A 27,921-nucleotide genomic window follows, 5' to 3' on the forward strand; every position below is an offset into this window, starting at 1 on the left:
TTCGTGTCTAATACACATTTCCTCAGAGCCTTTATTCAAATTCTAAATGCGCAGAATCGAGCGCAGCCTTGACGTTCTTCAATGCATCATCACATGACGGTGAGCAAAAGTTGCTCGGCAGCACCATCACGTCAGCTGACTGCAGCCGTTTGTATTATATCAGATCACACAACAATACACGCTCAACAGACAGATACTACTCCTCAGATGCGTTAACAGGTCCCGAGGACTCGCCAACATGAGAATCGCCTGTGTGCTGCTAACGTTAGCTGCTGCCTTTTTGTGGACGTCCGACGCTCTTGTTCGGTAAGGTCGAACAAACAAACTTAACAATAACAACAACACAATCCGATCATTATCGCCTTGTAAACATCGCAGTGTGATCACTGTAACGTTAGTTCATTCACGTTACTTGCACTTACTAGTTTGTTTAAATAACGTACTATTTTATCCAGTTAATTAAAAATATTATAGTTGTCTCTTTAGACGTAGCTGCTAGTGCCTCTAACATTATATCATTTTAAACGTGTAAAATGCTGTCTAGGTAGGCTGCTCACCAGGTTTTAAGACACGGTCCTTTGTGAAAACGATTACAAAGACCCATAGGTCGTTACGGGTCTCCCACTAGACAACGAGGCTGGTCGTTTGTGATTCAGCAGAAACTAGGAGCTGTTTATAGACCAATGTGAAGGGCCCTTTAAAGTTCAAACCTTTAGAAATACCGTTTAGTGCACTGAAGCTGATAAATCTCTCCCAAATGACTCAAAAACAAGTGAATAATGTTTTTATCACGTAATCAATTACTTTATTTAGTCCTTTAGGCCTTTGTTTTGTAGTTGTATTTAACTTGAATGTTATAAATTGACCTAATTTGTCTGTGACACATACTGATGTTTATTACTCACCGCCTTATCAAAGTCCAAAACACTGCTGCTTTTACGGGATCACATCTTGTAATACACATGCAAAGAGAAAATTCTATTTGTTAGCCATAACCGACGCAACTAATTCATTTGTAATGTGCCTATTTAACTTGGCATGATTGATTGCAAGTATGTATAGTGAGCCATTGGTAAGGTTCTTGCCCAACTTAAAAGTTCTAACTTGTGTTCATCATGATAAAGTGGGTGGAAAGGAGCCTTGACTTGCTTTTAGCATGAGAATGTTTTTAGTTTGCTGCAGGTGATGTGGTTATGACCGCAAGATAACCGTGTGCGGTTTAGTAAATCCAAATGTGTTTGTTTCTCTCCAGGATTCCTCTAAAGAAGTTCCGTTCCATCAGACGGACACTGAGTGACTCTGGCAGAGCTGTGGAGGAGCTTGTGGCTGGGTCTGTGCCCCTGAAATACAACTTGGGCTTCCCAGCTAGTAATGGTCCTACTCCAGAAACCCTCAAGAACTACCTGGATGTGAGTACTGCTTGTTTACGTCATTTCCTGTGTAGGGCAACTGTGGTTTGCGCTGTTTTGCTAGTGCACATTGATCCTTTGGCTCCACTTAATGTAAAACCATTTACCAAACATCTCTATTTGTAACATATGTTGTTTTTTCGGAATATCACTAATGAATTAATTTGACGTCAGAGGCATGTGAATGTCTCTTTTTAACGGCAGAGGTTGCACAAAGCTGTACATCCAGGAAGTAGCAAATGCGAGAGGACAAGCAGTTGTTTTAGTTTAACTAAATCAAGTAAGGGTACTGTTGGCGGTGGAAACACAAGCCAGATCAGGGTTTACGTTCCCGAATCGTACTGTACTGTACCGTACCATACCATACTGCTCGGTGGAAACGAGCCATTACAGTCCTTTTGCAGAGTCATGTCATATGATTAGTAAATACCACTATGTCGGCATTATGGAACGTGACTAACCGTAGGAAAAAGTGAACCTGAAACTTGTTCTGTCATCTTTATTCACCACAATGTGCTAGTCTGTTTCCTGTCATAAGCTGTAATGGACATGTGTGATTTGACAACTGGTCATGAGTTTGTTTGTCATGCTTCTGTTACAATGCATTTCCCACAGTAGGCCACGACAATCCTCTTTGGCAATGAACAGCTGATATTATTGCTGGAACAGCTGATATTATTGCTGGAACAGGCTTAAGTAATTGATGCAAGATCTTACGGGTTAAAAGATCACATTCGTTTTTTGTGTGACATATGGGAGATGCACATTATGATAAAAAAAAAAATTTGTCCTAAAAATGTCCATTTTCTTTTTTTTTTTTTATCTCAATCTCAATTACATCCATAAAAAAACATTGGTTGGCATTTGTAGTTACGGTAATAATAAATTAGAATTTCAGTAAATCAGTAAAAAAAAAATATGTATTGTGACATTTATTGCATTTTTCTTGTTAAATTCTGAGATTTTCAATTCACAGTGGAACTGAAATCTTCAATATTTGCATGCATAAGTTTTCATTTTTTCGGAGGACCTAGTAATTGTAAACAAAATGTACAGACTGTTGTGGCGCTGAATTTTTTATTAATTTTTTGTTTACAGGCTCAGTACTATGGAGAGATCGGGCTTGGCACTCCTGTCCAGACCTTCACTGTAGTGTTTGACACTGGATCCTCCAACCTGTGGGTGCCCTCGGTCCACTGTTCCCTGACTGATATCGCCTGCTGTAAGTCCACGCAGAGCCTAGGGATTTTATCTCAAACAATATTGTCAGATCAGTGTTGTTCTTAAATGATTAACACTAAAATCTATATGAATTCTTCAAGAAACAAGAAGTTATTTGACTGTGGCCAAATGTTGCTCAAGCTTGTCAGTTACATCTTTTTAGAGGAAGTTTGTTCCTGTAATCTGAACAAGAACTTTTTAGAGATTGTATCAGTACATTTCAACATAGTTATGTGAAGTTTTGCAGATCAGCCTCAGTGACAACTTACTTGGTGTGAATGTTTGGGTGTTTTAAAATGTGAACATAACTTGGTGTGAATGTTTGGGTGTTTTAAAATGTGAGCAAAGTTCTGTATCTTTAGTAAAATTTGTATATATAGTAAGAGATAAGGGCACCATGAAATCAAAATTGACTTCATTATTTTATTGAATATTGCAGTATTTATTATAAATGATTTATCCGTGCACATCATTAACTTTAATGTGCTCTTTTAGTCTTTAATCAATAACGACTTCCCCTCCCTCTTGCAACGACATCTCTTTTCTTTGATGACATGTTTAGAGTGACAATGCAAAGTCAATGGAGACGGTTGGATTGTTTTCCCCCCCACTTTTTCAGTGACCCCATTTCCGGAAGTATTTTTTCAATTCATTTCTCCCATAGGGATTTCAAAAGTCTTCATTAAAGCATTATAAGCCATGAACCAAGTCAATCAGCAACGAGTTAAAAAAAGTATTTGGAAATCGGACAAAAATACAAAGGTACAAGATTATGTACTTAATGGCTTTAGCGAGAGAAAGAACTACAATCCCATGTAGCATTGCGAACAACATAATCAAATTAAAAACAATGGAGAAATCTAAAACTATTAATTAAAAAATGTTGATTAAAGAGAATACATTAAGTTTATTGATAAATATGCAAACATTTAAGTATTTTGAGAGTGTTGGGAGACCTACTCGATTATGTCATTAGCAGTGCTTCATGGGAGTGGGCGGGGTGTTTTGCTTGTTTCGACTCTCTGATTGGTGGAATTTTCTGTACAGCATCATGGGTAATGTAGTTTTTAAATCATGAATTCCGCTGTTGAACAATTCATTTATGTAGAAATAATGCGGCCGACGGCTTCAACAGAAGCAAATGCTATCGATTAACAACCTCATAGCTCACAGTAAGGCTGTCTTTAAAGGTTTATAGGTTATTGTTAAAAAAAAATTCCCTATGGAGAAAATGAATGGAGTTTTTACTTCTGGAACCCCACTGTTGCACTCTCTAGCAAACCACAACCATCCAACGAGCCAATCAATTCCTGATGGATAAAATCAAGTCCCACCCTACCCTACTTTTCTTGTTCGAGAAGCCATTTCACTCGGATATATGTCACAATAGAGAAGAAGAATATTGTAACTTCATTATTTCTTTTTTTAAACCTGTAGTGCTTCATCACAAGTACAACGGGGGCAAGTCAAGCACCTATGTGAAGAACGGGACTGAATTTGCCATACAGTATGGATCCGGAAGCTTGTCTGGGTATCTCAGCCAGGACACATGCACGGTAGGAATCAACAAGTAACAAGTCTGAACATTGTTTTGTCACCAGAAATGGTGAAGGCAAGAAACCGATCTGTTACTTCTCTTTCAGGTTGGGGATATTGCGGTTGAGAAGCAGATATTTGGAGAGGCTATCAAACAGCCTGGAGTGGCCTTCATCGCAGCCAAGTTCGATGGTATTCTCGGCATGGCCTACCCTCGCATTTCCGTAGATGGGGTTCCTCCTGTGTTTGACATGATGATGAGCCAGAAGAAAGTGGAGAAAAATATTTTCTCTTTCTACCTAAACAGGTAAATGAATTTATTTAGGCCATCCTGGTTTATTCCAGATGTTTATAAAATAAGCAAATAGTTACATGTCAGTCTGTCATAAACGTGTATTAAATGCAGTTGAATCATTCAGGCCTGATTGTTTTGGATGTCCCTGTTTTATTTGCCCGACAGAAACCCTGACACCCAACCTGGTGGTGAGTTGCTCCTTGGAGGCACAGACTCCAAATATTACACTGGAGACTTTAACTATGTGGACATCAGCAGACAGGCCTATTGGCAGATTCACATGGATGGGTGAGAGATTTTTGGCTTCTGTGTAACGCAGTGGTCGTCTAAACATTTAGTTGATTTATACAAATCTATGTTTAGAAATCAAGTGTTGGGAAATGGTTTATTTTTAGGCAAGAAAGTATCTCATTGCAAGCTTTTTGCCATTTTAAGCTTTTCCATCATGCATTGCTCTGTGTGGGAATCACATTTTATGTGCACAAACTGTGCACTGTTAAGTGGTCTTTTTTCTTCTTTTTTTACTCAAACCAGCTTGAAAAATATAGGTTATAGATAGAGCTTTAAATTAGGTAATTTCTTCCCTTTATCTTAAAAATGCAGTGCCTTTGTAGCACAGTTTGTTCATTTATGTTTGAACTTGAGTTTAGCAAATTTGTCACTTATATGAAAAATTGCATGCATATGTACCGTGTTTTCCGGACTATAAGTCGCTCCGGAGTATAAGTCGCATCAGTCAAAAAATGCGTCATGAAGAGGAACAAAACATATATAAGTCGCACTGGACTATAAGTCGCATTTATTTAGAAATTTATTTCATAAAGTCCAAGACCAAGAACAGACATTTAATCTGGAAAGGCAAGTTATTCAACTACACAGTAGCACACAGAACAACCGGCTGAGTAGGTGTCCGGTATGTTAACGCAACACATTAACAGTTATTCAGCTACACAATAGCATAAAGAACATATACATGGGAGGCTGAATAGGCTAAATTAACATAAGCCAGCGAGTCCAACAAGCAAGTTACCAGTAAACAAGTTCACCAAGCTCCCACGATCTCATTCATGTGCACTGTGTCGCTTCTGAACAACTCTGAACAACAGCTTCTGGAAAATACGTAATATACGGATCTGTCATGTGATAGGCAGGAATTCTACCACTGAACCACCAATGCAGAAGATCACTATAACAATAATGTAGTGTTAACAGTTCTCTGTTTATGTGTGTAGCATGAGCATCGGCAGCGAGCTGACTCTGTGTAAAGGAGGATGTGAAGCCATTGTGGACACTGGGACGTCCCTGATCACCGGCCCCGCCGCTGAGGTCAAAGCCCTGCAGAAAGCTATAGGAGCAATCCCTCTGATCCAAGGAGAGGTACTGCAACTTGAAATATTTATATTATTATACATCACTGAAGCTTTGTGACACAATTAACTATCTATTAAGATATTATAAAATATTTTATTTTAACTTATTTAAACTTAATACAGACCACTGTTCAAAAGATTGGGGTCAGTAAGAATTATCTTATGCTCACTAACTGCATTTATTTGAGCAAAAATACATTAAGAACTGTGTTATTGTGAAATATCATTACAATTTGAAATAAGTTTTCTATTTTAAAATTCCTGTGATGGCAGATTTTCTTCATTACTCCAGTCTTCAGTGTCACATGACCCTTCAGAAAACATATGCTGATTTGGTACTCAGGAAACATTTCTTATTATCAATGTTAAAAAACAATGTGCTGCTTAATATTTTTGTGGCAAAAAATTATTTTTTGATCAATAGAAAGTAAAAAAAACAAAACAAAAAAAACATTTATTTGAATGGAAATCTTCTGTAATTGTATACATTGCTTTACTGTAACTTTTGAACAATTTAATGCTTCCTTGCTGAATAAAAGTATTACTTTTTTTTTTATCATACTGACCCCAAACTTTTGAACTAAATTTAATAGATTTTTTTATTATTATTAATATTTATATATTTTTAAGACTATTGTGAACAAAGCATGCATGCTTGCTGTGTTGTTTTTAATAGTGTAGGAAAATATAACCTTTTTGATAACGTTCTCTTATTAAACACGTTTCCTCTGTAGTACATGGTTGACTGTAAGAAAGTGCCCACACTCCCCACCGTCTCATTCGTCCTGGGTGGAAAGACTTACACTCTGACTGGAGAACAGTACATACTCAAGGTTAGTCTTGTTTTGTCACCTCACTGCTGTTGTTTTGATGTGGTACTTTGCATTAGCAGAACTGTGAAATCGAGGTGGTGTTTGAGGAAAAAGTCATGCCTGAGTCAGAAAAAAATCATGTGCCTGATGTTTCTTATAAATCACATGCAGCTAATAGCCAGTGAAAGCAAAACATTCTTACGTATGACTAAGACATTCTAAAGATTGTGTGTGTGTGTGTGTGTTTACAGGAAAGCCAGGGTGGAAAGGACATCTGTCTGAGTGGATTCATGGGTCTGGATATCCCACCCCCCGCTGGACCACTGTGGATTCTGGGTGATGTGTTCATAGGGCAGTACTACACCGTGTTTGATCGAGAGAGTAACCGAGTGGGCTTTGCTAAGGCCGCCCAATTGTAGAACTTAACACTTAAGATGTGTCATGAAAGTAATAAGAAAACTAGGAATCTTTCAATATCATCTCTGCTTAAATGATATAGTAGCAGTATGATTGATGTGTTTGCACTGCTCCTAGCTTTCTGATGTTTTCGTTTTAAAGTGGCATGTGGAGATGAAATGATTCAGGGAAAAGTCAAAAAGATGACAATTTACACTAATTTGCTTTTTAGCCGAGGCTTATTTTAATCCTTATGTGATTGTAACACCAGGTTTTAACATTTATTTTCTAGTTGTTGATTTTAGACACTACCTGTTTTGAGATTTTTATTGTTGAAAACGACCTTCCAATGACAGAACAAATCAAAATGGACAATAAAGATGTTTTAAACCCACCTATGTTGTTAAACCTTTTCATTTAAACAAGGGCTCAGGTTTAAGGTTTGTTTTTTATTTTTATTTTTTTTAAAGATGCATAATATAAATTAATATTTGAAGAGTTCAGATGCAAAAGCCTCTAAGTGCCATCTGAAAATTTCTTCTAGAATGATCATTTTTATCAAGCTCATATGTGTATGTGCACTTAGAGGCTTTTGCATCTGAACTCCTCATTTATAAGTTGATGATTTAATCATAATGGCCAACACTGGAATGTTACATTTTTTAAAATATATATCAGGCAGAATTTTAATATTGATGCATCCTTAATATTTGTCTATGTACAGTTTTGATCATGGTCATGTTGTTGTGAAGTGCAACAAAGTAGTAAAGCACAAAAGTGTGTCTGAATCCTTTTCTCTTTTAATCTCAATACTGAGAAAGAAAATACTGCGTCATTGAGCAAATTCATGAAAAATATATACAGGAAGAGGGAGGAGTATCAAGACTCCTTACAATGATAGCACGTCAGCAAACATACAAACAAAAAAAGTCGGCGTACTGGATTAAGCACTTACCAAAAAACATGATCTGTATTCCAAACTATATTAGAATAAATGTATTCATAATATATTTACAGAATACCTTAAATGTACAACATTCACTCCTTGTATTCTATTAACATTTTTAGGTTTGTTTAGGCACACATTTTTTCGAACAATGAGTTAGGGTTGTATTAAATGCAATCCATACACAATTTAATTACATCCAAAATAAACATATTGCATGTTTTCCACGTTTTACGCATACATTTACATTCTAGTCTTTTCAACAGCTTCTAAGCTGCTTCTAATCTTTTTTTTTTTTTTTTTTTTTTTATGGACAGTAACTGCCCTGCCTTGCAACATTATCTGTTTTTACAAATAGCCATTCTAGAGTAGAGCATAAACCAGGGGTCTACAGGCCCCTAGAGAGTCGGGTAAGAGCATGTACTCAGTTGGGGCAATGGGTCGGGATAGGGGTGCGTTAGTGCTAGATACACATATAATACAATTACCCCCAGTTTCACAGACAAGGCTTAAGCTAGTCCCAGACTAAAATGCATGTTTGAGCTGTTTTAACTGAAAGCAACTTGCACTGACAAATCTAAAAATATGTCGGTGCCAGTCTTTTGTCTCAGGATACACACCAGTAATGTTTTTTCTAGGGCGCGTATATAAAAGCTACTTAAATGTCCTAATTGAACTAAGGCCTAATCCTGGCTTAATCTAAGCCCTGTCTGTGTAACCAGGCCTGGACCAGTGTGGATGGAAGAGAGCTGTTCGAAGCAAAGAGAATGCTGTCTGTTAGCATTCCTGTTCTCAATGAGAGGGAGCTTGATTGTGATTGGTTACTCGGGTGATTGACATTTGAAGCGCTGGAACTTGAAGATGAAGAGGTTCTTACAGGGTAAATGAACTGATGCTGGCCCTCACAGTTACAGATGACACTGGACAGGTCCTCACAAATCAGATTCGGGCATGTCCGGAATGTCTGTAATATTGGGCATTGTGTATCCAGTGCTGCAGCTACCGTTGAGCGTGACGTCTGCGCTTGAAGGAGGGCCGTTCTGCTTACGGTAGTTGGCCGGCATGGGCGATGGGGCTTCGCTCGGCGTCTTCGCGTTGAGAAGACTTGCGTCATCTTCATCCTCTTCTCTGCTCCTACAAGCGGTGTCTTTTATAATGCGGCCCTTCTTGTAGGAGACGGTGGACAGGCCTCCTGCGTTCTCGTCGATGATGTTCAGACAGCGCAGAATGAAAACCACAGGCACAGGGAGGATGGCGGTGACCACCAGTGAGATGCAGACAGCCAGGCCCCAGGGCGGATAGCTGAGAGTCTGTTCTTGAGCCTGAGAACAGACACAGCAATTGGATTATTCCGGCAAAGGAATAATTCCACTTTAATCCTGTGGTAAAACTGTGCATCGAAAGCCTTAGAATGACCTGGGCTTAAAGAAACAGCATTTCTTTTCAGTCAATTTTCTGAAAAGCAATGGCATTAACTTATCTCAATAGTCACATATAGATTAGTGCTCATAATTGCACTAGTCACACCAATAAATGTCCTTACCCTAAGCTTTTTAAAACTGAAAATTACTGTAATAAGATGCACAATTCACTTTATCATTGTTACAGGTTTGCTATAGTTATTGTATTATATAATTAAGATCATGTGACACTGAAGACTGGAGTAATGGCTGCTAAAAATACAGCTTTGCTATTTTTTTTTATTTTTTTTCACAATATTACTGTTTTTACTGTATTTTTGATCAAATACATGCAGCCTTGGTTTTTTTCCGATTGTTTTATTTAATACATTTTTAGTTTTATTTGATTTATGGTGAATGAAAGATGTACATTTATTTTTTTACATGCGTTTGCAGGTGCTATGCTCCCATATTATCTCTTTTTATTTCTATTTATTATCCCTCATGTTGATTTATTGTCTGTAATATTGTGTTGTTGTAAACATTTATAAATGCTACATATTTTCCCAGAAAACTACTTTAAAGTGATTTGAAATGAAATGATTTGAAATGACATACTTTAAATGACAATAAAACTGACTAAATAAAACACAGTTCAGTTTGCAAATAGATGGACAAAAGACCAATTTTAATACCCTAATTAGTTTTAAATTCTAAAGACTAAATTAATTAGTCTTAAAATCTTAAATTAATAAATGATTTTTAAACTTTAGTACAAAATATATTAAACATTATATATGTTTCAGGTTTAAAAAACAGAACACCTATAGGTGAAATAATCTGAATGGAATCTGTACCTCTCTGGAATATAACCTCTGAATAAAAAATGTCTGAATAAAATGATAGCCATATTTTAAGTTTGAAACATTATTGCATCTTAAGTATTAAAGTGTACCCACCAGTTGCTGGTTCCATGCGCTGTAACTAGGTGGCGACAGTCCCAGCTGAATGAGACTTGCGGCCAGAAGACCCAGCAGCAGCACCGGTGTGACAAACTTCCACATATAGTAATAGAAGCGGTATGGAGTGAAACCAAGCATGTCCTTCAGATCCTCAAAGAACCTGAATAAACCCACAGAAGAGAGAGAGAGGCATCAATGCCACAATCACTGTAAATTAGCTTAGAGTTGCTGCTAAACTAACTGCAGTTTGCCATTTTTTGCGAAATAATTTTGTCAGATAAAACCTAGTTTAGTGTTTAGTTCTTCCCTCATTTTTAAAATATTTAAAAATATAAAATATTTTCCTTATATTTTGATGGTTTAATCAAACTTGTAGGGTCATTAAAACAATCAATTATCAATTCTCTCCGGACATAACTTTTGGCCACTATACTGTATGAAATGTCATTATATTCATGATATAATTATAACGACATTTATTTTCCATCGGTTAGTTTGTAACCATAACTAACTTGAATTTCAATAAATATACAGTATATAAAGATGAAAACAAATACTTGTCACATCAATATGAATCTCAGTATTCAGTATCTTAAATCAATGTTTTTTTGTTTTTTTTTGTCTTAAATATTTTAAATAGTTCTAATAAATAAAAGAAAATGAACAAAACAAAAACAAAGTATGAAGTTTCTGTACAGTATGTTCTCTGAGCAAAACCACAAATACATGTCCATAAGTTAAACTACATTTTTTTTTCCATATATCTTAAAATATATTTTTCAGACATCTTAGACTTTCAAATTGCGAGCTGGCCTTTTTTTCAATCAAGATGATTTAATCAGTCAATGCCACAATCAATTGAAAGTAGTAGTTTATGTCATTTAATTGGGTTGTGAAAACAATCTATTCTTTTATGATTACATAATTATAATAAAACATTTCTTACGGTAGTATAAGACCGTAACAAACTTGAATTTTAATAAATAAATGTAGTAGTTGCTAAATTCTCTTGATATAAATATGTCGCTCATCATGCCACCAGAGGGCGCTGTAAGCTCTCGAATTAGAGGCTGAGTACTGAGTAACATACTTGTCGGTGCCGTAGACCCAGGCCACAGCAATGTTTTCCAGAAGAACCACGATGAGCAGAGGTAGAGTGGCAGAATAATCGTCAAACATGGCCACAAAGTAGTTCCCAGATCGCTGGACAAATATTAAACCAATAAAGAAGGCAAGCACACAGCAACCAACTGTAAAGAAAGCAGAGAGCAACAATGTGTATTAGAAATCCAAAGGATAAGTTAAACTGGAAATGGGAAGGGGGTACGACGTTATCCTCTCTGTATTTTATGAAAGCTCATAAGAGTTATTATGCTCATTAATGTAACTCGATTTTCTGCGTCTGTGCATTGTTGACTTTTGTGAGTAGCGGAAGTAGCCTAACGTTACGGAAATGTGTCTCTGTCAGGCCGATAAGTTACTTATGATGAGTTTTCTGAACAGAAATCGTTACTTTTACCTTTACATGGATAAACTTACGTGAAATTATTTAGGTTTAATCTAATTAAATGTCAATTAAATCCATGCAGTATACTGTAAAAGTAAAAGTTTGGAGTCAGTAGAATTAAAAAAAAGAAAAAGAAAAGATGAATCAGTAAGAATACATTAAATTGATCAAAAGTGACAGTAAATACATAATGTTACAAAAGATTTCTGTTTTAAAGATTAAGGGGAAAAATGTATCACGATATCCACAAAAATATTAAGCTGGACAACTTTTTTCAACTTTGATGATAATGTTTGTTCTGATTAAAGGAATATTTAAGCTAAAAATGCAAATCTATCATATGGTTTCAGAGACAGATCAAATAATGATCCATTATATTCTTCAAACTATTAAGTAAAAATGTTTCCTTCTCATATTGCAGAGTCATGTTTTTTTTTGGCATTGGCTGACCTGTGAGGTATTCCTTCCGTACTTTGAAGGTGTCCACAATGGGGGTAAGGATGCCCTGGATAGTGCCGAACATGCTGCCCAGTCCCAGATTGACCAACATAAGGAAGAACATCACAGACCAAAAAGGTGAGGCTGGAAAATGAGTCATGGCTTCAGTGAAAGCGATGAAGGCCAAGCCTGTGCCCTGCACCGCCTGTGAGAGAAAAGATAAAGGTAGGATTCTAGCATGCCTTCAAAAACATGAACATATAAATAAAAAGACAAGTGTAAGATAAGGCTTGACTTGTATCATGGCAGCTTGTTTTGCACAGGCAAACATAACTTGTATTTTCTTCAGAAAAAGTTCAAAATACTTTAATTATTTATTTTTTATGTTTTTATTAATATTAGATTACTGCTATAGCGATAATGTACATACATCTGTTTATTCTGTACTGTTAAAATGCTGTAGTTTGCTTGAGGCCTCTGCATGAATTATTCAACATGTTTTAGTGTGAGGGTTTATGTCGAAGCAGAAACGTACAAAAATAGATTTGAGTAAAACGAAACCATTCAAAAGATGAAGGAGGAAATGTGCCTGTGTAAAGAAAGAGCCTCATATTCTAGTAGGCCTGTGACGGTTCTTGCAGGTGTTTGTGGTTTAATCTGATCATGGAATCACCTCAGCCAACATGTACTGCATTTATTTCCTTTTGTTTCATCATGTAGCGCCTCTTAATCTCCTTAAAGGGCCACTAAAGTACTTCCTCTGCAGTTTCCTTTATTTTGGTCATAAACTTTTAAGAATTTATATATCCTCTGTTTATGTGACACTTTATGTGATCTCAGAATTGCATGATATAAACGCGAGATACTGTATAAAGTCAGAATTTTGAGATATAACCTTGCAATTCTGAGGGAAAAAAAGTCAGGATTGTGAGATGTAAACTCGCAATTATCTTTTTAAAATGTTTTATTCTGTGGTAGAAAAAAGGTTCCACATAAAGGGCCTTTACATTTGCTAACCATTTTTTTTTTTTTTGTAAAAACAAGCAAGCAGGCCCAGCCCAGGTGAGAAAAAGTAACGCATAAGTAACAACACACTAATTTCCATAAAAAGTAACTTAGTAGTTACTTTTATAGGGAGTAACACAATATGGTAACACATTACTTTTAAAAGTAATTTTCCCCAACACTACTCATCATTGACCCCTATCTATTTAGTTTGTTTGTCAGATTTTCTAATAGCTGTGATGTATGGGTTTTAAAATGACACTTTTGATAGTGACTGTGGGTGCTCTCTTGTGTTGTATTAACTTTCAAAACATGACTGGAGAGAGAGCCTAACCAGCAGGGTTAAATTCCATGGAAAGTTTGTGTTTTCAGTTGTCTCTAAGGTTTCCCCGTGTGTCTCTAAGGTTTCCCTGTGGTGTATCAGTTCACTATAAGCTCCTCCTCACCTTGTTCAGCTCCTCTTTGATGTCGCAGTTGTCTAAGCCTAGGCGTGGGTAATCGTTTTCCATCACGCCCTGGATAACGCTGGTCATTTGCTGGTAGTCCTCTGGGCTAACATTACTGAAGTTAATATGGTGTGGGATCAAGCTTGGATTAATCTCTTTGCCAAGGAAATCAATGATCTTCTTTGTGTTCCTAAGATACATTAAAACAAGAAATTCAACTACCGGTCATTGCCTGTATGCAGTTTCATGACAGTTATTGACTGTAAATTTATTCTAATAATATTTGGAACTTGCTACTAAACTGCTTCTCAGGGTTTTGTCTTGGACTTACATTTCCACACATTTGTCAATCATGATGTTGGCTTTGAAGCCCAGCACAGCGAACACTACTAGAGTGGCCAACACTGAGGTGAAGAAGTTAATGAAGGAGACCAGCACAGCATCAAAGTGGCAGTTGTTGTCTCGCTTGTTGTAGCTGGAGAAGGCGATAACACCACCGAAACCAAGACCCAGGGCAAAAAAGACCTGCGTGGCAGCTTCACGCCACACTTTGGGCTCCAGCATGATTTCCAGCTGTAAGAAGATAGTGAAGTTTCATGCTAAATCATGCACTGTGATATGCATTTTATTTAGAATATCTGAAAACATCAGAAAATATATAAATTTTAAACCTGCATCCAGGCTGATATATAGACCGATTGCTACTTTAAACATTGGGCTGCACCACATATTTTAACATATGATCATATAAATAATTACCTTGAGTCATACACATACAGTAACACTATTTAAAGGGAAATTCATTTACTCACACTTTTATCGTTCCAAAGCTGTTCAGGGTTATTATCATTAACTAAAACTCCAACTATCAAAAACTTTTTTTTATTAATTAAAATAAAGCTATATATTAGATGGACAACTTAAACTGAAAGAAAATTAGAAATATTGCCACAGCATCTACCTGAAATAAGTTCAAGTTGAAGCACTAAAATGATTGGAATCTGGAAAAAAATGGAAATAAAAAAACTAAAACTGAAATAAAAATAAATGAAACCTTTATAGTAATATTTAAAAAGAAACAAAACCCAATAAAAGTGACAAAATCAGATCACAAAATTACTCAAATATAAAAATGTATTAAAAACATTAATGAAAACTATAATATTGTATAAATAATACCAAAATAGCACGGTGAATTACTTTACTTTTGTGGAACATAAAAGAAGATATTACTAAAGAATAGTTTTTTTTGGCCATATAATGGATGTCAGTAGTCACCAAAACTGTTTGGTTTCCAACATTTCTTCTTTTTTTTTGTGTTCCGCAGAATAAAAAAATGCATCTATGCAAGGTTTGGAGAGTAAATTATGACAGAATATTTTAAAATATAAATAGAATAATACTTAATCAGCCTTTTTAACTACTGAATTGCACCCTTGATAACATAAATATAAAAACAGCTCTAAAAAGCTTGTTAAATATAGGTTTTTATATAAAAAGAAAAATTATAGTCCCCCCCCACTTTCAGCAGTGAAGTGATTGTAATGGCTCTGTACTAATTACCATTGTGTGTGAAACAGAAGCAGTACAAATCTAAAGCTTTGGCTACGTACTATCATTTAATTGTGTGTTACACAAACCACCCTCTGATAAGACTCTGAAGCGACATGTAACTCAACAATGGACACATTGACAGCCCTTTGCACTGAGGAGAAAATGTGACCACATCTTGTGTCTGTGTGTTGGATGGATATTATGTAAAATAGATGGCACAATTAGACAGTCTGCTGCATTTCAATGTGCGCTGATGGAAGATTTAATTCACTTCTGCCGAGTCACATCACAAATGCATGCTGGGAAATCTGGCTAGGGTATTGTTTCCATAGATACATCTACTGGTCTTCACCGAACTGAGATGAGTGATACACATGGGAATTAGTTGTGGATGATTACGGTAATTCTCAATAAATTGGATTAATTGCTGCAGTGTGAACCAGAGCATGTAGAGTAAATTGGTCTAACCATTGTGGTAATGTGTCATCTGCTCACACATAGTCTTACCTTCGGGGTGAACATGTGGATGATGCCATCTATAGAACCTTTGAGTAGGAAAGCACGAACCAGGAAACAAATAAGCACCACATAGGGGAACAGAGAGCTGAAGTACATCACCTGCAGTCAGACATAAACAGATTATCAAATAATGTCAATGTAAAATTGAATGCTAGTATTTCTTAAGCTGTAAGATGATTTTCTGCACGTCAAGGGGCAGAAAAATGTGCCCTCACTTGCTGACTTTGCTGACAAACTATGAATCGACTGTAAGGCTTTTTCTTTTTTTATAGTGCACCCAATTCTGGTTTGTTTTCCAAACCTTTAAAGTCCCCCTGTGGTGAAAATCAAGGTTTTAATATTGTTTATAAGGCTATGTGGTGGTGTTAATATGCTCAAAGAAAAACCATGTGTAAATTCATAAATCAACACTTTTTTTTTTTCTTAAAACTGCAGTGAACCAAAGACAGTCTCAAAAACGCGGTTTGAAATCGCTGGTGTTTCTGACATCACAAGATACCTTGTAACCAATCAAGTCAATGTGTGATCAACAAGTGGATCTCTGAGGAGTGAGTGGAGGCGGGGCTAATTTGCATATTCATAGAACCGCACATACTAAATGAGGCAAGGGTGAAGAGTTACATTCAAGTTATTTTAAGGCATTTCAAGGAAAAAACGCTTAAATATGTAATTTTGGTGATCACAGGTGAGTTTTAAGGGATAAAATGATTGACTACAGAGGGACTTTTAGTTACGTTTTCAAATCTAGACAGTCTGTCATTTTACAAAAGAAGAAATCAGATGCATTAGTTCAAACATTACAGTGAAAAAATTATTTTATTACAATACACAGCTCATTTTGAATGAACGTTAATGAAGACAGATGCTTTCTTTTAGCCAGATGGTGTAGTTAAGGCATCTATGGCAGGCCTGAATGCAACATGTGACTGTAAATGAGTGAATTGAGACACAGCTGCAGACACTTTGTGTGTGATGTTAAATGCCAGCCTGCATGGCCAGTCCAATCAGACTGAAGCATATTTCCAGACATCTGACATATGGATTTGGTTTTGATCTAGTTTGTAATAACTGGGTTTCATGTGGTATTTTGCCGTTCAAAATACAACTAAACGCATTTAAGTCAGAACTATTTTTGCTGACTGTCTGAACAAAGCCTAGACTTAAGTGTCTAGTGCTTATCCTGACAATACATGGAAAGTCATCTACAAGATGATGATACTGATTGCGGTTTGTCGAGCGATGTTGTAACCAAAGGCTTTGCTCTAAACGTACATCAAAAGAGATGGAACTGTTGAGTTTCATATCTTGCATTGTTGCTGACAATGAGATCATGTGTGACTCAGTGTTGTTATTGTTAACTAAAACTATATCTAAAGTGATTACAATTTTATTTTGAAAACTGAAGCAAAGCTAAAAAAAAATAAAAAATCAATAAACTTTTTTTTACTTAAAATTAAAAATGTTTCCTTGGCAACTGATTTAAATAAGATTACGTTGAAGTATTAAAATTACTAAAACTAAATGTAATAAAGAATAAATGAAAGCTATAGAAAAAAACTAATAAAACTGATAAAAACAAAATATCAAAATAAAAGCTCATTGAATATTTAATTAAATATTATAATTGTATATAGATTATATAAAAAATACTACAATAACACTGGTGTGACTCAAAACCTTGCAGCAATGGGAACAGTTGGTTCTCTTCAGAAGTTCAGTGCAGTCATAAAGTTACACCCCAAACATAATTTCATAATTTTCAATTTTACAAGAATGATAATTTGGGGACTTTAATGATTAATACTTACCTTAATCCTTAAATCACATACATAATTCATTTTATGGACACATTTTAATTAGGTTAAATTCATTTTTAATGTGTATTTTAGGAACTTGCATTGCATTGAGGTTATACATTTTATCAGTTCATGCATTCCCTGGGATTTAAATCCATGACCTTGGCATTACTAGCACCATGCTCTGACATAAAAATATATGTGCCGTCATATATTAATTTAACTTACTTTTTGAAGTAAACAAAACAGCCTTTGTTGATGGCATTAATGACATACTGTATGACCATAATGCTTAAAAGGCTATACTGACTCATCTCTGATTCATCAAGGGCGGACCAGTCTTATAGTTTAAAGTCTTAACTTTAACTATCCCACAACTTAGAAGATTAAAAGACATTTCTTTGTGGTTCCCCAAAAGTTAAGCATCACAAAGGTTATACGAAGATCCTTTAAATAAATCTATCCTTCTTCCTGCAGACACAACTCTAATTCTACAGTACAGTATCCTCAAACACCAATAATTGTAGTTGAGTAAGGTTACAGGGTACAGTGCCACAGAACTGTGAATAGGGATGGTGCACATAAAACCATGGCAACCAGCACTGCCATGCTTTTGTGCACACAAAATGACAAAGAAGAAGAAGAAAAAAAGGGGGTTTTTTTTGTGTGAAATACGCTTTTGTGGGAATGTTGAATGAGAGATTGGTATTCTTTTGTGAGGTAAATCCTAGATTAGGCTTCAAAGACGGTCTTTATCCCCTTCAGAGTATAGCATATATATCCCATACTATAATATCCTTACTGACTGAGGGGCCACACTTACACAGTAGAAGGGATTGCTGTCCCTTTAACTGGCAATATATCGAAGTCACCATGAAACCAAAATGGACATTTCCTCTTTTTTTATGGAATATTGCTGTATTTATTAATTCTAAATTATTTATCCGTCCACATCATTATTATTATTATTATTATTTTATTAATATGCCCTTATAATCTTTAACTTCCCTTCTTGTCTTCTCTGATGGCGTGTGGGTGGGAAAACCTGTCGCTCACATGAGATCACAGCAATAGCAAACCACAACCATCCAACGAGCCAATCAATTGCTGATGGACAAAATCAAGTCCCGCCCTACATTTATTCTTGTTCGAGAAGGTGTTTCACTCTGACATACGTCACAATAGGGAAGAAAATGCTATCGCAACTTTCGTTTCATACCAACTTTAACTGCTGTTCAGAAACCTCAATAGATGATCTATCACGAGCAAACATCTATTTAGTGCACTCTGTAATAAAAAAAATTGTGGATATTGAAACGTTGTATATATAATTAATTATTTTTATACTACGGGGGAATGCTTGAACCTGATTGGCTGACGAACGTTCTAAGGTGTGCAATTATTTTCAGGGAAACATACGGCTAAAGTAGTTCAAGGCAGGTCTTGACCGCATTACAGTTCCATATCACTTCGCCAAATGATTTCAGTTATTTTAAAGGTCCTTACAGCCCACAACAGCAAGAATTGTGGATGAGCATGTTTTTTTTTTGCCACAAAATTACGTTTTATTATGTACGGAAAGTACATACTCTCTTTCTCCCGCTTTTTCTCCCACTCAAACATCAGCAATTGATTGGCTCTGACGATTTTATCAGAAAAATTGTTTACCAAACTTAAAAGCTACATGAAATTTCTCACTAGCGAGGTAATAACGGCGCTGTTCTTGTAGCAGATAAACTTGCAGTTGAGACGCTGCTGCCAAACACTGTTGAGAGACGCATAGACTCAGGTAGTTCACATACGATCTCTCTCTCTCTCTCTCTCTCTCTCTAACTGCATTAGTCTGCTATCAGTGGCTGAAGCCTCTGTTACCAGCTCTAAAGTGACGTTTTGGAATTAGCAACTGAGTTTTAGGATTAGATGCTTAAATTAGTCCAACACCTAAAGCGATTTAAGGACAAAAACCTGACAAATGTCTTGAAATAAATCATCTGAACAATGTTTTGAGGTGTGGTAACTGTAGTTTAAACAGAATAATTGACTCCGGGCCGTTGAATTTTTGAAAAATAATAGTGGGTGGTAATGCCTCGGGTGTGCATTATTTTTCTAATAATTCAACAGCCCGTCGTCAATTATTCCTTACCCATGTATAATCAAATGTTTTTTGTTTTTTTTTACATATGCAGAATTGTGGATGAGCATGTTTTGTTTTTTTTTGCCACAAAATTACGTTTTATTATGTACGGAAAGTACATACTCTCTTTCTCCCACTTTTTCTCCCACTCAAACATCAGCAAATGATTGGCTCTGACAATTTTATCAGAAAAATTGTTTACCAAACTTAAAAGCTACATGAAATTTCTCACTAGCGAGGTAATAACGGCATTTAAAAAAAAATGCTTTACATATGCACTATGATAATGGATGCCTTTAAAAATGTTGTTTTAACTTCTTTAGGGGGTTTTAATACCCACATGACTTGAAAATCAGTCAAAAGGGAACCGGGTCAAAAGCTCACTGATGTCAGAGTACCACATTTGGTTTTATCAGTATGGACGCTGCATCACGTTTCACAAAGTTATGCAGGCCTGGATCACATGAGAGGCCGATGGTTCTCATTGATATAGGACGGATCAGTCAGAGGGTCAGTGTTTCTCTCTGTGCTACTTTTAAGACATCCCTTGAGGTCTTAGCTGACTTTATTCTGTGACTAAAGGCAGACTTTCCTAGAACAAAATACAAAACACTTTTCTTACCTTTCCAGAAGACTGGATACCCTTCATCATAGCAAGACACACCATGGTCCAAGCAACCAACAGGCACAAAGTCATCCTCCAGTTAAGTCCTCCACTCTCAGAGATGGAATCGGAGATATCCAGGGCCACACGATACCAGTAGAACGTGGTAGCTGAACTTTTCTCACACTCTGGTTCAATATCTACACAATAACATGAAACTTATAATCTTGTACAGCATTAAAGATTATTCCTAAGTTATTTAGTATATTAAAATCAATTGTTTCTGTCTACATACAGTATGTCATAATGTATTTAAAAAAATAAAAAGCATAATTTCATGGTCGTCTTACATGTATTCGTTTTGTTTTTGACCAGGGGACACTCGTGCCACGGAAGAGGATGCTGGAAGGACTGCGAGAAGTAGAAGAGACTCCAGCCGATGATGACATTGTAGTAGAGTGCCACAAAAAAGCACACCTGCAATTAGAGAGAATGCAGTTAAATGTGTGAGCTACACCCTCTACTCCATCTCCCCAAGTCTTTAAAAGGTTTAATTAGTCACCTCTCCCCTGAGCAAAGACTGTGTCCGTCTTTGGTTATTTTTATACAGTGCACTTAAAATAACGTATGTCTACATGAAAGCACTGATATTCACCAAACAGCTGGCGAAGCCGATGCCACCCAGGCGTGGACTGATGTAGTTCCACACCCCGATACTGCCCCGTCGGATGCGCTGGCCAACTGCTAGCTCCAGGAAGAAGAGGGGGATTCCTATCACCACCAGCAGAATGAAGTAGGGAACCAGGTACGCTCCTACAAAGTGGAGAACTGGTTATGGCCCTATTTATTTTGGAAGCAAACTTCCACACTGTTATACACAGGACTTGGGATATACAGTATGCCAGATACAGTATATACATGTTACAAGTGACAGTGATAATCAAACATTCTTCAAGGTCAATGTTTGATAATTCTTAAACTGCCATTATTGGTGTCATATAAAAAAAATATAAAAAAATTGTGTGTATTTTATACTGTATTGATAGTTTTTTTCCTGGTTTTATTTATCCATTCATTTATTAGTTTGTTGTTTCTTGATTTATGGTTATTTATCATGCTAATCATGTAAATGTTTTGTGTCTAATCCAATGTTATTTTAGTGTTATTTATATAGTATTTATTAATATTTTGAAATGGCTTTTATTTGTATATTTTCAATTTTCATTTTAAAGTAATTTAGTTATGTTCTTTTGTTTTATTATTATTTAGCTTTAAGTTATTTTTATTTCACTTTTAATGATTCAACTTATTTATTTCAGTTAGTTGCCAACATTTTAAATGTTTATTTTTGTTATCAATTTATTTACATTTTGTTTAATTTCAGCTTTATTTTAAGACAGTTTTTCAGTGTTTAATAGTTTTAGTTCTGTAACAACACTGGTACAATCTAAAATATATATATATATATATATATATATATATATATATATGAAAGAACTGGTTAACCCACTGTTATTTTCTGCAAATATTTTCTCTCTTGAATTAAACTCTCATTACAGAGAGCCAAAGAAGGACGAGACTGACATTTCAAAACTGTTCAAGCATTGCCAATGGCACAGGATAGAACATTCCTTCCCAGTGCCTTATGGGGAACAACTTCAATACAATGGCATTGCTTTGATGGTCTGCTGCTCTTCCAACATGTTGCAGTCATGTGCTTTAACACACAGAAACCTACTGAGATTCACAGACAAGTATGATTTTAGACACCACCATCTGGTATATTTAGAGACATGAATCTTATTAGAAACATAACCTTTTTCATTTACAAACATTAAACTAGACAGTAAGTACTGTATGTTCTGTAAACTGCAGCTTGGTTTGTAAGATCTACTTCTACCTGTTTATTTTATTAAGTGGCAACTATACAGTACAGGCTTTGGGATATCATGAAATGTAATTTACAATTTTGAGCCATTTTGCATTGATTCCCTTTGTCATGTAGTATATGCGTAATCTAATTTCTGGAGCACCTGACCCAGGCAATGAAAAAGGTGAGCTCCACCACTGATTTTAATGTTTTATCATTAAATGTATTTAGCAGCCTTATTGTAGCCAGCAATAGGGGTCTTTAGATCTTGTGTTGCCCAATGAACTTTTTTAAGTAGTAGAATCTCACCAAAATTGTCATGTTTTTGCATTTTGTTTAAGGTTTAATGTAGGTCAGATCGGTGCGCTGTGAGATGCTTGTTTAAAAATGTATGACTCCACGGGTTGTGCCTAAGATGACATCTGGCAGACTGAGGCAGCAAAACGTCATAGGTGTGTTTCTTTGAGGACAAAATATGCTGTCATTGATGCCACATACTGTAGATGGTGCGGTGTTGTGGTTGCTCTGCCCTGGCAAAGACAGAGACAGCCCACACACAGTGGCCTATTTAATCTAATTACAGATCTGCACAGCAGGGTGGCCACACTCACTTATTATAACCTGGAGTAAGTAGTAAGACACGGCAGGGTTGTGGTCAAATTCTCATGCAGTTAGACAGAAAATTTTATACAAACACAATAGTTTCCTACTACAGTATATGAAACCCAAAATGTAAGACAGTAGAATTCCTTGTAAAAAATGATTTTGATCCCGTCTGTCTTTCTTTCTGATACAGAAATCATTCACTAACTCTGAAAGTGTCTTTTGCAAATGACATAAGGAGAACAAAGAGAGAGACATGAGTAATCTTATCTACTGTATGTCATTGCTCTCAGGGAGACTAGGTTAAGAAGCTGTAATCTGCTTTCTCTTGACATTAAACAGCTTTGTATAATCACAGATGGGTAATATAACCTGTGATTATCCTGTAACATGCAAAACGTTTCATTTCAATGCCATGCCTGACTGATGTGAGAACATAGATATCTCACTCAAACAACTATTTCTAATTCGTTTTTATTGATTCATATACACTATATGAACAAAAGTATTGAGACAACTGACCATTAGACCAACAGGGACTGTAATGACACTGCATTCTAAATACATAAATACATTAATATTGAGTTGATCTCCCCCTTTGCAGCTACAACAGCTTCCACTCTTCTGGGAAGGGTTGTCCCCCCCCTAAAAATATCATTAAAAACCACACTGTGTAGTGTAAATAATATAATGATATATACTTAAAAGTAGTAAAACAATAATAAAAAAAAACATTCTAAGTTTAGAAACATTTTGAGTCTCCCGTCCTTTGCCTCACAGTGCTTTGGTCCACTGCCTGCTTTCCCTTTACCTCACCTACACACAAGTCCAGTGGGAGATAACAAAGTTCTTCAGTAGTTGTGGAACTCCAGTAAGTTGGCTGTCAAGGCTATTTTATTCACTTTTAACATCGGATGAAGTGATTCTTTTCTCTTTAATACAGACGATGCCGAGTCATTAATAAATTAGTCGTGACAAAAAATTATGATAACCGATTTTTTCCCATAAATCCGCTATAACGTTACCCAGCTTGTTTGGTAGCTTGTTTAATGCTGCAGCTTGTTGGATAGTAAGTCACCCACTACAACTAACATGGCGATAAGCCTATGTGTGATCTGATACAAGGCTAATATTTTAGATCTACCATTGGGTTTTGCTCAATACGATGTTAAGTGGCAGATCAGTGGGCTTGCTGAATATCAAAGTATGTGAGCCATTCCCATAAAGTTGGAAGCATAGCATTGTCCAAAATGTCTTAGTATGCTGAAGCATTAGGATTTCCCTTCACTGGAAGTAAGGGGCCTAGCCTAACTCCTGAAAAACAGCCCTATTATACCATTATCTATCCTCCACCAACGTTTACACTTGGCACAATGCAGTCAGACAGCTTACGTTCTACTGGCATCTGGCAAACCCAGTCTCGCCCATCAGACTGCCAAACAGAGAGGCGTGATTCGTCACTCCCAAGAACATGTTTCCACTGCTCCAGAGTCCAGAGGCGGCATGCTTTACCCCACTCCATCCGACACTTGACATTGCACTTTGTGATATGAGGCTTGCATGCAGCTGCTCGGTCATGGAAACCCATTCCATGAAGCTTCCGCCGCACAGTTTTTGCTATGGAATCTGCAGAGCGTTGGCAACTTTTACACACCATGTACCTCAGCACTTGGTGACCCCGCTCTGTAACTTTAGGTGGTCTTCTGCTTTGTAGCTGAGTTGCTGCTGTTCCTAAACGCTTCCACTTTCCAATAATACAACTTACAGTTGACCATGAAATAGGGCCTATCTAGCAGGGATTATTTCACAAACTTGACTTATTGCAAAGGTGGCATCCTATCACAGTACCATGTTAGAATTCACTGAGCTCTTCAGAATGAACCATTTGTTTCACAAATGATTGTAAATGCAGACTGCATGTATAGGTGCTTGATTTTATATACCTGTGGCAATGGGTCTGATTAAAACAGATTAATTCAATAACTAAGAGGTCTGTCTCATACTTTTGTCCATATAGTGTATTTATTGATTGTAATTGTGGTAAGATATTATTCTAATTTCAATGACTTTCTATGGTCTCTACAGAAATTACAGCACGTTTGCTAGTGCGTTTTTTTTAAACCTGTCCTGGAGAACCCCCAGCACCACACATTTTGTATGTCTTTTTTATCTCACACACCTGATTCAACTCATCAGCTCATTAGTAGAGGCTGCAAGACCTGAATGTGTGTCAGGGAGACATAAAAAATGTGCAGTGCCTGGGATCCTTCAGGAGAGGTTTGATAACCCCTGAGTGGACCACTTCATTATGGCAGATCTTTGTTTATTTTGACTAATTTTTCTTTGATTAGTTGTAATATTATGCCTCAAAATGACATTCATTTCTCTTAATCGTGTGTATTTTCAGAGAAAGACCTCTGGCACCGAGAATCGTGTTTCCTGCAGACATGCGTGCAGGAAATGTATAATGACATCTTGCAAATGAGGTGTCAGATATGTCTGACTTTAGATTGTCAAGTTTTTGAAATAAGGTTTGTGTTCAAGCATTATAAAAACAATGGTTTATTTAATTCCATTTATATACATTTTGAGGGGAACCACAAGGGTTCTCACAATTAAAAAAATACTCTGCAATATTCTGTAATTGATAGAAGATTGTGTTACTGAACTGAAAAAGTTCACAGTTTCAGATTAAATTCCCGGTCCACAGACTCTCTAAAGATTCTTCATTCAGTTTTCTGTGTGTGTGTGTGTGTGTGTGTGTTTTTGTGATTTATGAGGACAGAAATTTGTATAACGACATGGGTATTACAACGTGAATGTGATTTATGAGGACATTTCATGAGTCCTCGTATTTCAAATGGCTTAAAAAACATACTAAACAGTGTTTTATTAAAAATGTAAAAATGCATAAAGCGTTCTGTGATGGGTAAGGTTAGTGTAGAGGGATTGAATATACAGTTTGGACGGTATAAAAACCATTACGCCTATGGAATGTCCTCACAAGTATAGCAAAACAAACCTGTGTGTGTAAATGTATCTTTCCTAACTATGAGAATAGGTACTGCAATTCAGTATGATTGTGTACAGATAGGATATTCGTTTTAAATAAAAAAGGAAAATATAGGACATTTTTGTAAGCTCTAAAATAATGCTGATCATATATCCATATGTATTAAATTGATAATGGTCATTTTGAGACATTTAATTGGATTTGCACTCTTCTTATAAAAAATTTATTTTGCTTAAATGCATAACCTACCACCACCGTTTTTCTGGCACAAATATGGGAACCTCCAGACGTTGCCCAGGCCCACTGAGAAGCCCACTTGGGCGAGGATGTACTGGAGCTTGCTGCTCCAGGCGGGTCTCTCCTCCTCTTCCTCCTCCTCTTCCTCTGAGCCCTCTTCAACATCCCGCTCCTTATTCTGAGGAACATCTCCTACCATTAGAGAGCTCTTTTTGAAAGAGTCCTCACAGCTATCTTCATTGGAGAGTAAATCTTTGACAGATTCCGTAACATCGTCATCGTCAATCTCTCTCTTGACGGTTTTGCTGTTTTTGGGCATTTGAAAATGTCTTTTTTGGCGATGGGGAGGGAGAGATTCTAGGAAATCCTTTTCGACAGGGCAGGTTTCGTTCAAAAGGGCAGATGTAGGTCAGATAGAGGAATTTGAGCAACGGCAAGAAAAGTGTGGGTTGATGAAAAGTTTATCTTCTCATTTTCACGATACAGGCTTCCTATTAGATACAAAAACAAAGAACAGAAACTAGACAGCTTAATTCCCCTGACATGATGCAATGTGACACTTAATTGCATGTTAAATGTCCTTTAAAAAAGATGACTTACAAATGTAATATTTTTGTAGCAATAACTACAAACTACAATATGACAGAAACAGGTGTAATTCCCAGAAAATCTCAATAAGTTGGGACAGTTTATGCATTCCGTTTAGGGAAAAAATTGAGAGATTTACATTCATTCTAGTAACAGCAAATTTGCTACACAAACGTAAATATAGCACAATACAGTGTTTTCAATAGGAGTCTGTGAGTAAACCATGACTCGCATCACAGCTTCCATCTGATATCAAATGTCATTTAAACCAACCGAATCGTTCGGAACACGATCATATTTCCTATCTAAATAATTTAAGCCCCACTTCATAGCACGAGGTCGGTTCATTTGCATACGAACCCAAACAGACAAGAGCGCGCCTTCTGTGGTCACGTGGCGCATCGCCCCAGAATAAAGGTTTGAAGAGCGGATTTGCAATAGATGGACAGTAAAATAATAGTAATCACGCTATTAAATCAATCTTTTGTGGCTCAAAACCTCTGGTTTTGTACATAGTATGCTAAACCACGAGTGTACAATGTGAATGATGCTGCTCGGCCGCTCTCGGTCGAAGCTCATGTGATTAACAGATTTCTTTCAAGGCTGCACCTTTTTATAAATCAGCCTCCAGCAGAACACATTTTGGCCTCTTCGTTATTGAATTTACAGTAAAATCTCTTTAAAAATAACGCCTATATTCTCTAAAATCTTTTAAAATGAGCTAAAAAAATAAAAATAAAATCAGCGTTAAATTAAGGTCATGAAATCTATGCGCATAGGGTGTCAACAATATAGGCTAAAGTCAATAATTTGTCATTAGCAAAGGCCATTGTGTCAACATGTGTAGATCCAATTTAAATTCCGCTTATTTTAGGGAAAAAAACACTGACGAATAGACACTTACGCTCATGCGAATAACACTTATCATTTACGAATGAAATACAATATACATTTGTAAAGAACTTCATTTTTACCCCCCGCCCGAATTTACTGTCACCCATGTGCGAGGTTTCATCATACACACTGGATGTGATTGCGCAGCCGTTCTCGCATCCCTATGTCAAATAAGCACAATCGAATAGAAAAATAAAACAATCTTACCTTACAACGAATCAAATGGAAATGAACAAAGGTTTTGAAAAGAGCTGTTTCGACCTAAATACGGTTTATATTCGATGGTTTGGACATCTCATATCAGTCTGATGTAAATGTGATGCAGGAGGCGCAGATGCTCTGTCTACTGTATCAGTGTCGTCCGTC

At 36.4% G+C, this 27,921-nt stretch overlaps 2 protein-coding genes and 1 long non-coding RNA gene across 3 annotated transcripts in view; 1 reads left to right on the top strand and 2 right to left on the bottom strand.

Moving 5' to 3' along the window:
- LOC309507683 overlaps window positions 1–27,921 on the bottom strand; it is a 203,015-nt gene that overhangs the window by 60,439 nt on the left and 114,655 nt on the right. The gene's annotated exons all lie outside the window — the stretch shown is intronic.
- Window positions 116–7,433, top strand: ctsd (cathepsin D). Its single transcript, XM_082181984.1, has 9 exons — window positions 116–306; window positions 1,253–1,409; window positions 2,508–2,631; window positions 4,068–4,186; window positions 4,274–4,473; window positions 4,627–4,749; window positions 5,694–5,838; window positions 6,566–6,664; window positions 6,895–7,433. Exons 1-9 carry the CDS (start codon window positions 239–241, stop codon window positions 7,060–7,062), a joined length of 1,203 nt encoding a protein of 400 aa, XP_082038110.1. The 5' UTR covers window positions 116–238; the 3' UTR covers window positions 7,063–7,433.
- slc6a15 (solute carrier family 6 member 15) lies at window positions 7,297–27,915 on the bottom strand. Its single transcript, XM_082181945.1, has 12 exons — window positions 27,763–27,915; window positions 26,086–26,564; window positions 21,006–21,163; window positions 20,701–20,827; window positions 20,369–20,550; window positions 15,805–15,915; window positions 14,075–14,316; window positions 13,744–13,933; window positions 12,305–12,497; window positions 11,438–11,597; window positions 10,345–10,507; window positions 7,297–9,307 (listed from the first exon to the last, which is right to left on the bottom strand). Exons 2-12 carry the CDS (start codon window positions 26,390–26,392, stop codon window positions 8,918–8,920), a joined length of 2,223 nt encoding a protein of 740 aa, XP_082038071.1. The 5' UTR covers window positions 26,393–26,564; window positions 27,763–27,915; the 3' UTR covers window positions 7,297–8,917.

This window comes from Leuciscus leuciscus, assembly GCF_965113295.1.
Source record: "Leuciscus leuciscus genome assembly, chromosome: 10".
Classification (NCBI taxonomy): domain Eukaryota; kingdom Metazoa; phylum Chordata; class Actinopteri; order Cypriniformes; family Leuciscidae; genus Leuciscus; species Leuciscus leuciscus.